This window comes from Entelurus aequoreus, linkage group LG20, assembly GCF_033978785.1.
Source record: "Entelurus aequoreus isolate RoL-2023_Sb linkage group LG20, RoL_Eaeq_v1.1, whole genome shotgun sequence".
In the NCBI taxonomy this organism is placed as follows: domain Eukaryota; kingdom Metazoa; phylum Chordata; class Actinopteri; order Syngnathiformes; family Syngnathidae; genus Entelurus; species Entelurus aequoreus.
The window spans coordinates 19,280,579-19,296,033 of NC_084750.1; the positions used below are offsets into that span (position 1 = coordinate 19,280,579).

Sequence of the window (15,455 nt, forward strand, 5' to 3'; positions counted from 1 at the left end):
GAAACTGAGACACCGCATGTCATCTTTTAACATTGCTACTGGATTAAGACGCTTATTTGATCCGAGCGGTTTGAAAGATGATCCTGATTTGCGCCTCGTCGTCATTAAAAGTAGCCTGATAGGTTTCGGCTTTTGGATAACGAATGGCGAAGCATGCTCGAGGATTCAAAACTTCATTAGCCGCGTTAATTGGTTTTGCGCATTAGTAGGCAGCTCAACGTGTTAGAGGAGGAAGGTGCTGCGTGTACAAGCGACACACCCTACATTTTACGCATGAAGTCATTGAAAAACTCCACTCTTAACTAACATTTGTGAGTGTCTAAGTGTGTCCTTTAAGACTGAACAACAATAGGATTGAGGAAAGAGATGAGGATGTGTGAATGAGGAGATGGACGGGTGAATCTCAATAGAGTTGCCAAATTATCGGAAGTGTCATTGTCGCCATCTTTTGGTGAGCTGCTTCATTAGGGTTGTTGATTTATGTCAGTGGGCCATTATGGGAAAGAAGTGCTGCCTGCAAAACCAATGAGCAAGTGTGATATGATGAGTTCCTCTTCAATCTTGTCACAAACACACACATACTGGTTATCATTTGGAATGGGGACCAAGTTTTTGATCATCACTTGTGGGGACCACCCTTTCTACATGTTGTGGAGGCATTTAAAAAATGAGGTAAAATGACCACTGCCCAGTTAGCTCATACACGTCTTTAAATCTCTGGATTGATGAAGTAATGTGCTGATCATTCTTACTGGGGACCCTGGGGAAAAAGAGTTATTAATATGGTTCATGGGGACCAAATTTAAATAATTTCGCATAATTCACACAAATTTGTACGTGACTACTGAGGACCATTAAAAAAAAAAAAAAAAAAAAGTTCAAATGAAATATGACATGATCCTCAGAATACAGCACTACAGCTGTCCTCTTATAGGAAGTTTCACCACTTAAATGTTAAAGCAAGTCCTGCATCTTCTGTGACATGACTGAAAACTGCTATTTAGCAGTAATGAAGTTGTCTGCAACTCCAACTACCATATATAGAAGGAACATTCTGAATGTGAATCATACTTTAAGGTAATAATGTTTTATAATCATGCTGTATGAAAATGTCATCCTAAGGAACACTAAACCAGATTTTGTTTTTGGAAAAATATATTAATTTTAACTAAGGATGGATACCACACAGAATCACAGTACTATTAATGCCAGGATAACGCATGTTTCACTTTTCAAGAAAATTAATTTTCTCTTTTACCAATATTTGAAACACGTAAACAAAGTAACCCAAATTTCCCTGTTGTGGGATCAATAAAGGATTATCTTATCTTACCTTAAACCATACTTGCCAACCCTCCCGTTTTTAGCGGGAGAATCCCGGTATTCAGCGCCTCTCCCAACAACCTCCCGGCAGAGATTTTCTCCCGACAAACTCCCGGTATTCAGCCGGAGCTGGAGGCCACGCCCCCTCCAGCTCAATGCGGACCTGAGACTGAGTGGGGACAGCCTGTTCTCACGTCAGCTTTTTCCACAATATAAACAGCTTGCCTGCCCAATGAACGGAGAAGTTAAACAGGACAATACTGCCATCTAATGGATAGCCAACGGAACACTGAAATTCAAGTTTTTTTTGTTTTTTTTATATGTAAATAAAATAAATAAATATATATATATACATATATATATATATATATATATATATATATAGCTATAATTCACTGAAAGTCAAGTATTTCATATATATATATATATATATATATATATATATATATATATATATATATATATATATATATATATATATATATATATATATATATATATATATATATATATGAAATACTCGAGTTGGTGTATTCTAGCTGTAAATAACCACGCCCCCAACCCCCCCTAACCCCTACCCCCCACCTCCTGATATTGGAGGTCTCAAGGTTGGCAAGTATGCCTTAAACCACATCTTCAGAATGGATCTGACCATCATTTAAAAAGGTTTCCCTTTAGGGGACCTGTTTTTTTGTCCCCGTACCGGCAGAGGTCCCCTAAAGGTGACTGTGTAAACAGAGCGATGTCCCCACTAAGTAAGCATTGCCAGAACACGCACACGCACACACACACACACACACACACACACACAGCAGTGTTTAATAAAATGTAACTTTTCAGTGAAAAAAATAGTTATTACAGTTCCTGTACGCAAAAACAAAATACGATAACAAATGCATAAATTGGATCCTCAGAGACAAAATATTAAACTCCTGGGAAAATGCAAAGTTTGAAATGATCTACAGAGTTTGATCTTTAGCTCTTGTTTCGGTGCAGGTGTACATAATGTAGTATTACCATGCATTAATCATCTTTTGCAGGCTTTAACAGGGGTGGGTACCAACATGATCCCACCAAAGTGACTCAAGAGCCGAAAACAAGAATGTGGCAATTTTTTAATAGGGGATTTTGGCCATTTTTTATTTAAAAAAAATAATAAAAAACTCCCCTAAAATTATTATTAAAACGTATTATTTATCTTTGTACATTCAGAATTTCAGCTACCAGTAATGTAGTGGCAGAGACAATACTTTTTGGGTTTTTTCCCAATCCTTTCAAATACTTGAATTGTCCTTTTTATTAATATGTATTCTGGATATCATCCTAATTTATGGTTGGGGATGTAACAATGTGATCATTTTATATCGCGGTTATTATGACCAAAACTTGCACGGTTATTATTAATCACGGTGATGTTAAATTGTGCTCAAAAGACCGAAAACTCTAACTTAGTTTTATTGTTAGAAATAATTAAATGAATAAATAAAAAAACAATATACTGTTCGGACTTACCGTATTTTTTGGAGTATAAGTCGCACCGGCCGAAAATGCATAATAAAGAAGGAAAAAAACACAAGTCGCACAGGAGTATAAGTCACATTTTTGAGGGGAAATGTATTTGATAAAAGCCAACACCAAGAATAGACATTTGAAAGGCAATTTAAAATAAATAAAGAATAGTGAACAACAGGCTGAATAAGTGTACGTTATATGAGGCATAAATAACCAACTGAGAACGTGCCTGGTATGTTAACGTAACATATTATGGTAAGAGTCATTGAAATAACTATAACATATAGAACATGCTATACCTTTACCAAACAATCTGTCACTCCTAATTGCTAAATCCCATGAAATCTTATACGTCTAGTCTCTTACGTGAATGAGCTAAATAATATTATTTGATATTTTACGCTAATGTGTTAATAATTTCACACATAAAGTCGCTCCTGAGTATAAGTCGCACCCCCGGCCAAACTATGAAAAAACTGCGACTTATAGTACGGTACTTGTGGTTTATTCATAAAATACAAACGTGTGTGTTGTGTGGGTGTGTCAAACTAAAGGATGTCAAAAAGTACGCTTCATAGATTCTAGAAAGGCCCATGGTGACAGTGTTGTGTGGGTGTGGCAAACTAAAGGATGTCAAAAAGTACGCTTCATAGATTTCCAGAAAGGCCCATGGTGACAGTCATGTGTGGAAAATTCAAATTTAAAGAACCCAAACATTAAGGCAGTTTTTTTTTTTTTCACTTTGACTCACTTTCCTATACAGTGGTACCTCAAGTTAAGCATGTACCAAATAGAGAGTGTTTTGAGAAAGGAGCTGATTGTCATGCTTTAAGTTACAAACATCCCGGTCATTAGTTGGTGGAGCAAATGTCACAGTGAACCTTGGGAAATCCGCTCAAAAACTGTCTTACCTGCTAGCATTTGCTCACAGCTGGAGATGGACATGACTTTGGTGTTCCAACCATGGGAAGGACGAAAGTGATTGCGAATGGAGGAGTGCTGAGAAACCGCGAATGACATTTATTGAATTAATTACTCAGCCAGCGTTTGTGGGTCTGATGGACCACAGACCGCGAATGACAATCATTGAATTAATTACTCAGCCAGCGTTTGTGGGTCTGATAGACCACAGAACATCAACTTCCACACTTCTATTAGCCCCGGGTCCAGTGGACCCGGATATCTTATATGTAATAGAAATGTGTAGGGGGGGTGTATGGTGTGTGGTCATTAAATATGTATTCTGATATATGTTCTTCACAGAAAATGAGCCAAAGTCAGTGAGTCTCAGTTTGACAAAATTAATTGTATCATTTTCCTTTTAATAAAAAATGAAAACGGGTCCCACAGACCCGAATAAAACCAAATAAATAATCCAAAACATGACCGAGCTTGGCCAAGCAGTTCAGTCGTATCACTGCTAGTTTGCACTATACTGGAGCAAAATAAGTCGATAACACCAGCCAGGAATGTTAAAATAATATCTAAACGGCGGACGTGTATCCACGAGAATATGAAGAAGCTGCTGATGGTGTGTTTGACTGTTGAAACTGTAAAGGTAAATGCTGTACATTATTATTAGATCGTAACGTACAGTATTGTTTTTTTACAATATTTATTACCTAAAAGTTCGTTTTTCTTTTTAAAAGGCATGTTTCATGTTAAAATTGGGATGTTTTGGCGTCCAAGTACCAACTAAATTGATTCCAATTCATTTAAATGGAAGATGTTGATTTGAGATGCAAGTGTTTCGAGTCAAGAGCTTTGTCACAGTTGAAGTACTACTGTACTTCAATTCCCAGTTTAGCAATAGTTGCAGAGGACAAAGTGCATGAAACGTAAGAAGGTTTACTACCAGCCAATAAAGGAGTTATGACGACACCTCTCAAATAACAGTGAAGTCAGTCTTACCTGCCAGAACCTGAGCCTGCCAGTGTGCTGAGCAAACAGTCATGACTCACTCAACCGCAACATATAACATATCTTTTGGCTCCTCGGGGCCCCAGTTTAAACCCGATCCCCCTCTTAGTCACACGCTTCCTCCTAGTGAAGGAATCCTTGCAGCCTATCACGTCAGTGGCAGCAAATGTTTGTTCGCTCTCTCGTAAGCCTTTGGTGACGTCATCGCCCCGGCTGCCTTTTTTGTCCTGAAAATCAGCGCCACAAAAAGCAACCAACCTCATTGGACCCCATAAATATTTACCTTGCGGCAATTATGGCCTCCTGGGAGGCACAGTGTGCTGGGTCAACAAGAGGAATAAACAAGTGCATATGGCAAGGCGGACTGACGAGCTGCTCACACCTACCTCAGAAAAGGTCATTGAAGGCTTTATACACACACCTTGCTGCCATCTGCATGTGGCAGATATCCTCTTATCACTAACCTGCAAGGCTACATCTACCTTTTACCAAACCTCACTTTGCTTTTACTTAGGATGAGCTTCCAATAACATTTGTTCTCAAGTCTGGTCATGGTCAATCATGGTTTGTTTACATGCTTTTTTTTTATTTCTCTTTGCTATTTGGGCTTATTCGGCCCTGATTAGTATAAAAACTAAGAATCATCTTTTTATATGATGTACTTAGTTCATAAGTACACAAACGTGTACTTCATGTGTAGTGACATGCTAATTCTTATTTTTACACTTTCTTTTCCAAATTCCATTGTATGTTATACTCTTCTGACACCACCAGGTGGCAGTATAAGTGGCCACACAGCCCTTTGAGACACTTGTGATTTAGGGCTATATAAATAAACATTGATTGATTGATTGATTGATTGATTGATTGATAAGCTGCCATAAGTCCCCAATTCAGTAGTGTACACAATTTTGGAAATAAGAGCTAAAAGGTGCTGTCCACGCATGTGGCCACTAAGCCTTTAGAGGTTTTTAAAGCAGTTTTTGAAACTTAGCATTTGTTTGTTCACGATAGAAACACAACAAAATATGTATGGCCCAGCTCCATGTACGTTAACGTACAGTACAGGCCAAAAGTTTGGACACACCTTCTCATTCAATGCATTTTCTGTATTTTCATGACTATTTACATTGTAGATTGTCACATCAAAACTATGAATGAACACATGTGGAGTTATGTACTTAACCAAAAAAAGGTGAAATAACTGGAAACATGTTTTATATTCTAGTTTCTTCAAAATAGCCACCCTTTGCTCTGATTACTTTTTCGCAAACTCTAGGTATTCTCTCAATGAGCTTAAAGGTAGTCACCTGAAATGGTTATTCACTTCACAGGTGTGCTTCAAGCTCATCGAGAGAATGCCAAGAGTGTGCAAAGCAGTAATCAGAGCAAAGGGAAACTACAATATACAACATGTTTTTGTTAAGTACATAACTCCACATGTGTTCATTCAAAGTTTTGATTTGACAATCTACAATGTAAATAGTCATGAAAATAAAGAAACCGCATTTAATGAGGAGGTGTGTCCAAACTTTTGGCCTGTACTGTAATTGTTTTCATTGTTTGCCACTGGTCTGCTGTTGAATTGTGTCTGTGGATGATAACCGCGGTAAATATTGTCGTGTTAAATTTGAATTATCTGAAGACTGTTATTGACAGACGCACTTTGATAAACTCACCGACGGGTTGGCGCTAGCTTAAATGCTAACATTAAAACAAGAGACGTACCCCAATCTAAACTTATATAAACACAATAGTGTTTGAACAACTAAGATATTCAATTGTGCACATTGAACCTCCAATCTGTGCTCTCTGAGAACAGTGATCGACATTTACTCGAAGAAATAGGACACATGTTTTTACAGTGCCTTCAAAGTAGGATGTTGCAACAAACCCAAAACATGCAAAATAGTGGGTTTTTTAAACAGCGGGTATATTTGTTTTAGTTATTTAAAAAAAAAAATCAAAATAGTACTTGCATGCTTTTTGAGCACATTCAACAATACCGTGATCATTTTGATCACAACAACAGTGATATGACATTTTCACTTTGTTACACGAGATTAAAGGTATATCAACATATTTTTGGGTAAAATAATGATAATTGAACCCTTTGAAAACAGGTTGCAGGTTATAAATGTTAAGTAAGCTAAATTGAACCACCCTAAGTATAGTAGAACCTCAATCTACAAGCTTAATTTGTTCTGTTACTAAGGAAAACAAACTTTTAGATAAGAAATTGTGTATAACAACAATACAATAAAATATGTATGAAGTTATGTTGTAATAATAATGTACTTCCACAGTATCTTCTTCCAGCTGCTTCTCAGTCAAACACACCATCAGCAGCTTCTTCATATTTTCATGGACAAATGTCTACCATTTAGATATTAATGTAACATTCTTTGCTGGCCTTAGACCCACTCCAGGTTATAAGGCGCACTGTCGTCGCCAGGCTCTGCTTTTTATCCATTTAATATTTTATTATCTATAGCAGGGGTGTCAAAAGTGTGCCCCGGAGGCCATTTGCGGCCCACAGCTAATGTTTTAAAGGCCCACGGCACATTCTAAAAATACCATTAAAACAAACAAAAACATAACAAAAATTAAATAAAAAAGCTTAAAGGTTAAATGTACACTACCGTTCAAAAGTTTGGGGTCACCCAAAAAATTTTGTGGAATAGCCTTCATTTCTAAGAACAAGAATAGACTGTCGAGTTTCAGATGAAAGTTCTCTTTTTCTGGCCATTTTGAGCGTTTAATTGACCCCACAAATGTGATGCTCCAGAAACTCAATCTGCTCAAAGGAAGGTCAGTTTTGTAGCTTCTGTAACGAGCTAAACTGTTTTCAGATGTGTGAACATGATTGCACAAGGGTTTTCTAATCATCAATTAGCCTTCTGAGCCAATGAGCAAACACATTGTACCATTAGAACACTGGAGTGATAGTTGCTGGAAATGGGCCTCTATACACCTATGTAGATATTGCAACAAAAACCAGACATTTGCAGCTAGAATAGTCATTTACCACATTAGCAATGTATAGAGTGTATTTCTTTAAAGTTAAGATTAGTTTAAAGTTATCTTCATTGAAAAGTACAGTGCTTTTCCTTAAAAAATAAGGACATTTCAATGTGACCCCAAACTTTTAACGGTAGTGTAATTTAGAAAAAGTTGCAATGTTGACTAATAAAACAAAGCTGTTTTTTATTATTTCAAACAGTCATTGCTCAAAACATAATATTGAATCAAAATCAATGTCATTATGAATTATTGACCTATCCAAGGTTCCCCTTATTTCACATCAAATATTCCACTAAGAAAAATATATTTAGTGGAAGATTTTGCCAATTTGGTAAATAAATAACCAAAAAATTTATATTTTGTTGTTTTCTTACTGTACCGAAAATGAACCGAACCGTGACCTCTAAACCGAGGTACGTACCGAACCGAAATTTTTGTGTACCGTTACACCCCTACTGTCATGCCATAGTTCTGTTGGCCGAGCAGAAAAGAAGCATTTTCAGTGTGAGGTTGATTGAGCGACGGTGCGTGCGAAGAGCTCGGCTCAGGGAGGCTATTTATTCCTCAGCTGCTTTACTTCAGCCATCAGTGTGTTGCATGCGTGGACAGGTATGCCAACTATGACCACCTTAAATCACCTCACGCTTGTTCAAATGGGATTGATTAGAAGCAGATGGACTCCAGCGTTGAATGGCATTCCTTTCCATACTGAGCAACATACTCCTATTTTCCACCCCCACTGTTGACTTTTTTTTCATAAATCTCTCTAACAGACCAGTCTTAACCCCCTTCTCTTCCCCCACGAAAACATTCATCCCACTCTTTCCCCTCACCATCATCTTTATGATGACTCAAGAAGAGTGACTAAAGTCTTGTACCCCCTTAGAAACCTTTCCCACTCCTATTTTGGAACCCCGGTAATGAAGTAGCGTGTGGGGGTGGAAAAGGAGTTGTGGGCCCAAGGAAGGACATTCCCAGAATTCCTCCGTCTGTCTGACGCAGCGAGGAGGTCTGCAGCTCTGCTTTGTAGGGGCTGCAAGGCAGTGGAAAGAGAGGGATTAGGAGGTGTGGAAGGACTGATCAGCGCTGACGGGAAAGAGAGGGAAAAAAATGAGAGAGAGAAATGTCACTAGCAAAAATGTTTTGCTTTCCTGGCGCTAATCACATCATTATCCTGAAGCCTGTCTGCAGCAAAGTAGTCCTGGTGTTCACAATTAGAAAGAACATAGTTGGACAGTTTCAGTGCAAGCTATGCATGTGTAGGATAAACCTATTAAAACACTTTATTTATCCCAGAGTGGGAAAATGATGTGGTTGCAGTGCTGATGCAACACTTCCACACAAAAAAGGTTAAAAAAACCAAGAGGGAAACATTATAGAAACAAAATACTTTATAAGAGCACAGATGTGATGGAACCTGCCCCGCCATTTCTACATACAAAACTAAAGCGCAACAAAAAACATATAATGTATATGTACTATATGTTTGTAAATGTATGCATGTATATAGGTATGTATGTATATGTGTGTGTATGTATGTGTGTATATATATATATATATATATATATATATATATATATATATATATATATATATATATATATATATATATATATATATATATATATATATATATATATATATATATACATACATGTGTGTGTGTGTGTATATAATATATGTATGTATGTATATAATATATATATATATATATATACATGTGTGTGTGTGTGTGTATATAATATATGTATGTATGTATATAAAATGTGTAATATGTATGTATATAATATATATGTATGTGTATATATAAATATATATACGTGTGTGTGTGTGTATGTATATATATATATGTGTATGTATGTATATATGTGTGTATATATATGTATGTTTACATATGTGTGTGTGTCTATTGTATATATGTGTGTATATATATATTTATGTATACATGTGTGTGTGTGTATATATATATATATGTGTGTGTGTGTATATATATATATGCATATATATGTGTATATATATGTGTGTGTATACATGTATATATGTGTGTATATATGTATGTATATATATATACTTTATATGTGTGTGTATATATATATATATATATATGTGTGTGTGTATGCACGTGTATATATGTGTGTGTATATATATGTGTGTGTATATATATATATATATATATATATATATATGTCTATATATATGTGTGTATATATATGTGTGTCTGTGTGTATATATATATATATATATATATGTCTATATATATATGTGTGTGTATATAAATGTGTATATGTGTGTATGTATATATTTATATATATATACATATGTGTGTATGTATGTGTATATATATATATGTCTATATATATATATGTATATATATATATATGTGTATATATATATATATGTGTGTATATAAATGTGTATATGTGTGTATGTATATATTTATACATATATACATATATGTGTATGTATGTGTATATATATATATGTGTGTATGTATATATTTATATATACATGCATGTATGTATATATGTATATGCATGTGTGTATATATTTATGCATGTGTATATATATGCATGTGTGTATATATATATGTATATGTACATATATATATATATATATATATATATATATATATATATATATATGTATATGTATATGTATGTATGTATATATATGTGAGTGTGTTCAACCTTTTAATGTTCAGTGATGACCTTCTTAAAGTTTTGTAATCAATCAGAAACATCAAGCAGCTAAAATGGATAAGTGTGTCGAGCATGTTTTGCATTGTCCCATGATGCTTTGCAGAGGATTTAAATAGGTGCAATGTTAAATAATGTTTTGTGATTGGACATTTTGTATCATGCCCACAAAGTTGAGTTGTGTTGTGTGATGACTTGTTGTCTTACTTTATTTGTGCCATGTGTGGGGAAGTCCTTGGATTGGGTCACGTAAAAAAACATGCTATGCTGTGTACACTTTCATGTGCAATTCATGGTCATTAACATTAATTACTCACGGTGTCCACAAGATGGTGGCAAACTGGCAACAATAATATTGTCAGATATTGAAGCCAGATTCCGTATTAAACTGGTGACGTCTTGCAATGCAAACTGAACACACCCTGCCTTAAAGCTACAGCCTGTAGTGACTTACTCACTACGCAACTCAAACATGTCTGGTCCTTATTGGCTCAACAATGGCGGCCCAAAACACGCACACAAAAGTCCATGTTTGTCCTTTGTTTCCACCACAGCTCTGATTGTTTGTCTCCTTCCCTGCTGTGATTGGACAGGTGGTGACCCCCACCCGAGTGGGACAGATGTACACGTACAGTCCAGGACAGCACAACCAGCAGGACCTCTATGATGTCCCACCCAGCAGGTCACAGGGGGTAGGTGCTGCTCACTACACAATTAGCACCTTCCAGGAATAACATTTGGACCTTTGACATTCTTTTTAGGCTTGTCACAATGTATGTGCAGTAAAAACATGCATTTGTGTCTCTGCCAAGCACATTTAAATGATTCAAGCTTATCATTTACTGTGATTAATCACAATTAATCATTTTTTAAAATCACCAATAATCTAAATCATCTGATTTTTTTAAATTAGCACTATATTTTGGAGTCCGTGAACATTGCTCCAAAGTCAGGATTTTTTTGTTGATTTGATGTGCATACAAAAGTTAACATTGACAGGTGCAATATATGATAAAACAAGCATTTAACAAGCTAATGAAGGACTTCCCTATTCCATCCATCCATCCATCTTCTTCCTCCAACAATGAAACTCTTATAGGATGTTTGCAAGTCTACTTATTACTGTTTTACGTCACTAAGTACTTCCCATGCTATGGTGTTGTTGTCATGGCTACATGTTGGGGATAACAGTCAGGATTCATTCAGGAGGGCGGGGAAAAAAACAGATTCACATCCGAGTCGCAAGTTTTTTTGTTACGACCCAGTTTTCTTCTCATTTCTATATGAAGAATATATTGTGATCATTGATTTTGAATGGAATTGTCAACTCAAGAGTCAGAACTGAATCTAGAGTTGTTGTAAAATTAACATCTTTACTAAGGACCAAACATAACAATGTTGATTATATTTACATTAGGAAAGATGTTCAAAAAAATAAGCTGCACTTACGTATGAATATGTATAAGAAATGTATTATATACGGTACAGACCAAAAGTTAGTTTTCTTTATTTCCATGACTATTTACATTGTAGATTGTCACATCAAAACTATGAATGTGGAGTTATGTACTTAACAAAAAAAATAACTGAAAACATGTTTTATATTCTAGTTTCTTCAAAATAGCCACCCTCTGCTCTGATTACTGCTTTGCACACTCTTGGCATTCTCCATGAGCGTCAAGCACACCTGTGAAGTGAAAACCATTTCAGGTGACTACTCATGGAGAGAATGCCAAGAGTGTGCAAAAAAGTAATCAGAGCAAAGGGTGGCTATTTTGAAGAAACTAGAATATAAAACATGTTTTCAGTTATTTCACCTTTTTTTTGTTAAGTACATAACTCCACATGTGTTCATTCATAGTTTTGATGTGACAATCTACAATGTAAATAGTCATGAAAATACAGAAAACCCATTGAATGAGGAGAAGGTGTGTCCAATCTTTTGGCCTGTACTGTACGTTACCACGATAATAATGAGCTTTCATTTAATGTTGATTATTGAGGAACTGCAGTGCACTGAAAGCTAATATGTATCTCCTGTAATGTAGCTAAATAAAATCATCAAAATAGCAAAAAAAATGTGTTTTTTGACGGGAAAATTTTACTTTCTTTCCATGATTAATCCAGTAAGGAATGATAAATATATGCAAATAAATTGCATCTAATTGAGCATTTTGGGAAATGACTAATTGAGTAGATTAAAAAGGACTTTAGGGGGGATTATGCTATGGTCTAAAGTAAGGCTGCAGCTAACGATTATTTTTCTATCGATTAATCTATAGATTATTTTTTTCGATTAATCGGTTAATCTATAGATTATTTTTTCCGATTAATCTATGGATTATTTTTCCTTTTACCGATTATTTTATTATTCAAAATGAAGATGAAAAAATAAATGTAGGCCCGTTTTTTCAAAAGGCATGGCTTTTATTTACAAAAAAAAAAAAGTATGGCCACTCAGTCAACATTGACAACAACATGACTAAATATTCTGTAACAATGTAAACATTTAAAACTTTTAACATTTAACAAAATTAAAAGTAGCTTATTTGCTTTTTAATTTGCAAATATAAAAGTCAACATCCAGTGCAAATCTTAATATTCTGCAATAGTATAAGCATTTCAAAAGTAAAAGTATTGCTTATTTTGCTTTAAAATGTGCAAAAATAAAGATAAACATCCAATACAAAAAAGTGCAAAACGAAATATTCTGTAACAACAGTGTAAACATTTCAACAAAAGTGAAAGTATTGCTTATTTGCTAAAATGTGCAAAAATAAAGATAAACATCCAATACAAAAAAGTGCCAATCTAAATATTCTGGAGCACTGTAAACATTAAGTATTGCTTTTAAAATGTGCAAAATAAACATCCAGTCCAACACAGTACACAATAACCAATTCTACTCATTCCAGTGAGTGACTAACAGTTGTAATGAAGAAATGTTAGCATGTCTACATGCTTTGGTTCTTTTCTTGTTTACAATATTCCCAGCAGCTGAAAATAGGCGCTCAGAAGGGGTCGATGTGGCTGGAACTGAGAGCTAATTAGCCTTCACCTCAAGCCAGGATTGCGAGTGAGCTGAGCTGTAGTTTTAGTTTCTAGAAGGTCAACGGGCTCATAGTGATGTTACTAGTAGTTGACTGGGAGGTGTTTATTATCATTTGGGGAGAGTCCGCTGCCTGATGCTCACCTGCTAAACACCTATCTGCTCCACGCTGAAGCGCTGACTACATGTGCTATGAATACGCACTGCTGATTGGCTGATAATGCTTCGTGTGTACCAATCAGATGGTTGTGTGGGTGGGACAATGCTGCGTGTGTACCAATCAGATGGTTGTGTGGGTGGGACAATGCTGCGTGCTGAGACAGAGGCAGACGGAGCAAAGCAGCTTGTTAAGACTTTAGCTTTAGCTTAGAAACTCGTTCGGTACACCCCCGTACCGAACCAAAAGCCCCGTACCGAAACGGTTCAATACAAAACACGTACCGTTACACCCCTAGCAGATACAAATGACACATTCATGTTTTTGTGTAATGATGACAACGTATGCTCGCGCGGACGATTGACTAGTTGATGGTTTTCTTTTCAAATGTTCGTTCATAGCCGTTGTGCTGCTATGATAGGCCATTTCCGCTCGACACAGTGTGCATACAACAACATTATTAGGCCGTTTATTGAAATACTCCCACACTTTTGACCACTTTTGGCATGCTTTTCCCCCCTCGCTCGCACCGCTCGCATCGTCTTCTTTGATCGTCTGCTTTGCGCTTCGCCATGACGGTAGTGTGACGTCATTATGCGACGCGTCGACGCACAAAAACGGCGTCGACGTATTTACGTAACCGATGACGTCGACTACGTCGACGCGTCGTTTCAGCCTTAGTCTAAATTGCATCATTGTCATGACGACTGACCTTTTTGCTTTGTCACATGTCATAAGCATACTTGCCAACCCTCCCCATTTTCCCGGGAGACTCCCGAATTTCAGTGCCCCTCCCAAAAATCTCCCGGGGCAACCATTCTCCCGAATTTGTCCCGATTTTCACCCAGATAACAATATTAAGGGCGTGCTTTAAAGGCACTACCTTTTGCGTCCTCTGCAACCTGTCGTCACGTCCACCTTTCCTCAATATTAACAGCGTGCCAGTCACATAATATATGCGGCTTTTACACACACATAAGTGAATGCAAGGCAACAGCCATAAAGGTCACACTGAGGGTAGCCGTATAAACAACTTTAACACTGTTACAAATATGCGCCACACTGTGAACCCACACCAAACAAGAATGACAAACACATGTCGGGAGAACATCCGCACCGTAACACAACATAAACAAATACCCAGAACCCCTTGCAGCACTAACTCTTCCAGGAAGTTACAATATACACCCCCACCCCTCCATCTCCCAAATTCAGAGGTCTTAAGGTTGGCAAGTATGGTCATAAGAAATATGCCAAACAATCTCATGTTTTTAAACCTGATTTGACAACAGAACATAAGGTTATTGCTCATTTTGTGCCTGTGAATGCTAGTTTGTTGTTGTGTTTAGGGCTGCAACTAACGTTTAATTTGATAATCGATTAATCTGCCGATTATTACTTCGATTAATAACCGGATAAAAGAGACAAACTACATTTCTATCCTTTCCAGTATTTTATTGAAAAAAAACAGCATACTGGCACCATACTTATTTTGATTATTGTTTCTCAGCTGTTTGTACATGTTGCAGTTTATAAATAAAGGTTTATAAAAAATTAAAAAATTGCCTCTGCGCATAGCATGGATCCAACGAATCGATGACTAAATTAATCGCCAACTATTTTTATAATCTATTTAATCGATTAGTTGTTGCAGCCCTAGTTGTGTTCATTGTTTTTATTTACACTCCTGAAGGGAATAAGCGGTAGAAAATGGATGGATGTATGTTTTTTTTTAATGACTATCCGTCCGCTTTAGCATCAAGGTCATCGCAGC

At 36.3% G+C, this 15,455-nt stretch overlaps 1 protein-coding gene across 2 annotated transcripts in view; it reads left to right on the forward strand.

Annotated features, from left to right (window-relative positions):
* Positions 1-15,455, forward strand: part of nedd9 (neural precursor cell expressed, developmentally down-regulated 9) — a 132,524-nt gene that overhangs the window by 100,792 nt on the left and 16,277 nt on the right. For both annotated transcript variants that reach the window (XM_062029574.1, XM_062029573.1), the window contains one exon: positions 11,069-11,167. In XM_062029574.1, the coding sequence (XP_061885558.1) occupies positions 11,069-11,167 (99 nt within the window). The remainder of the gene's footprint in view (positions 1-11,068; positions 11,168-15,455) is intronic.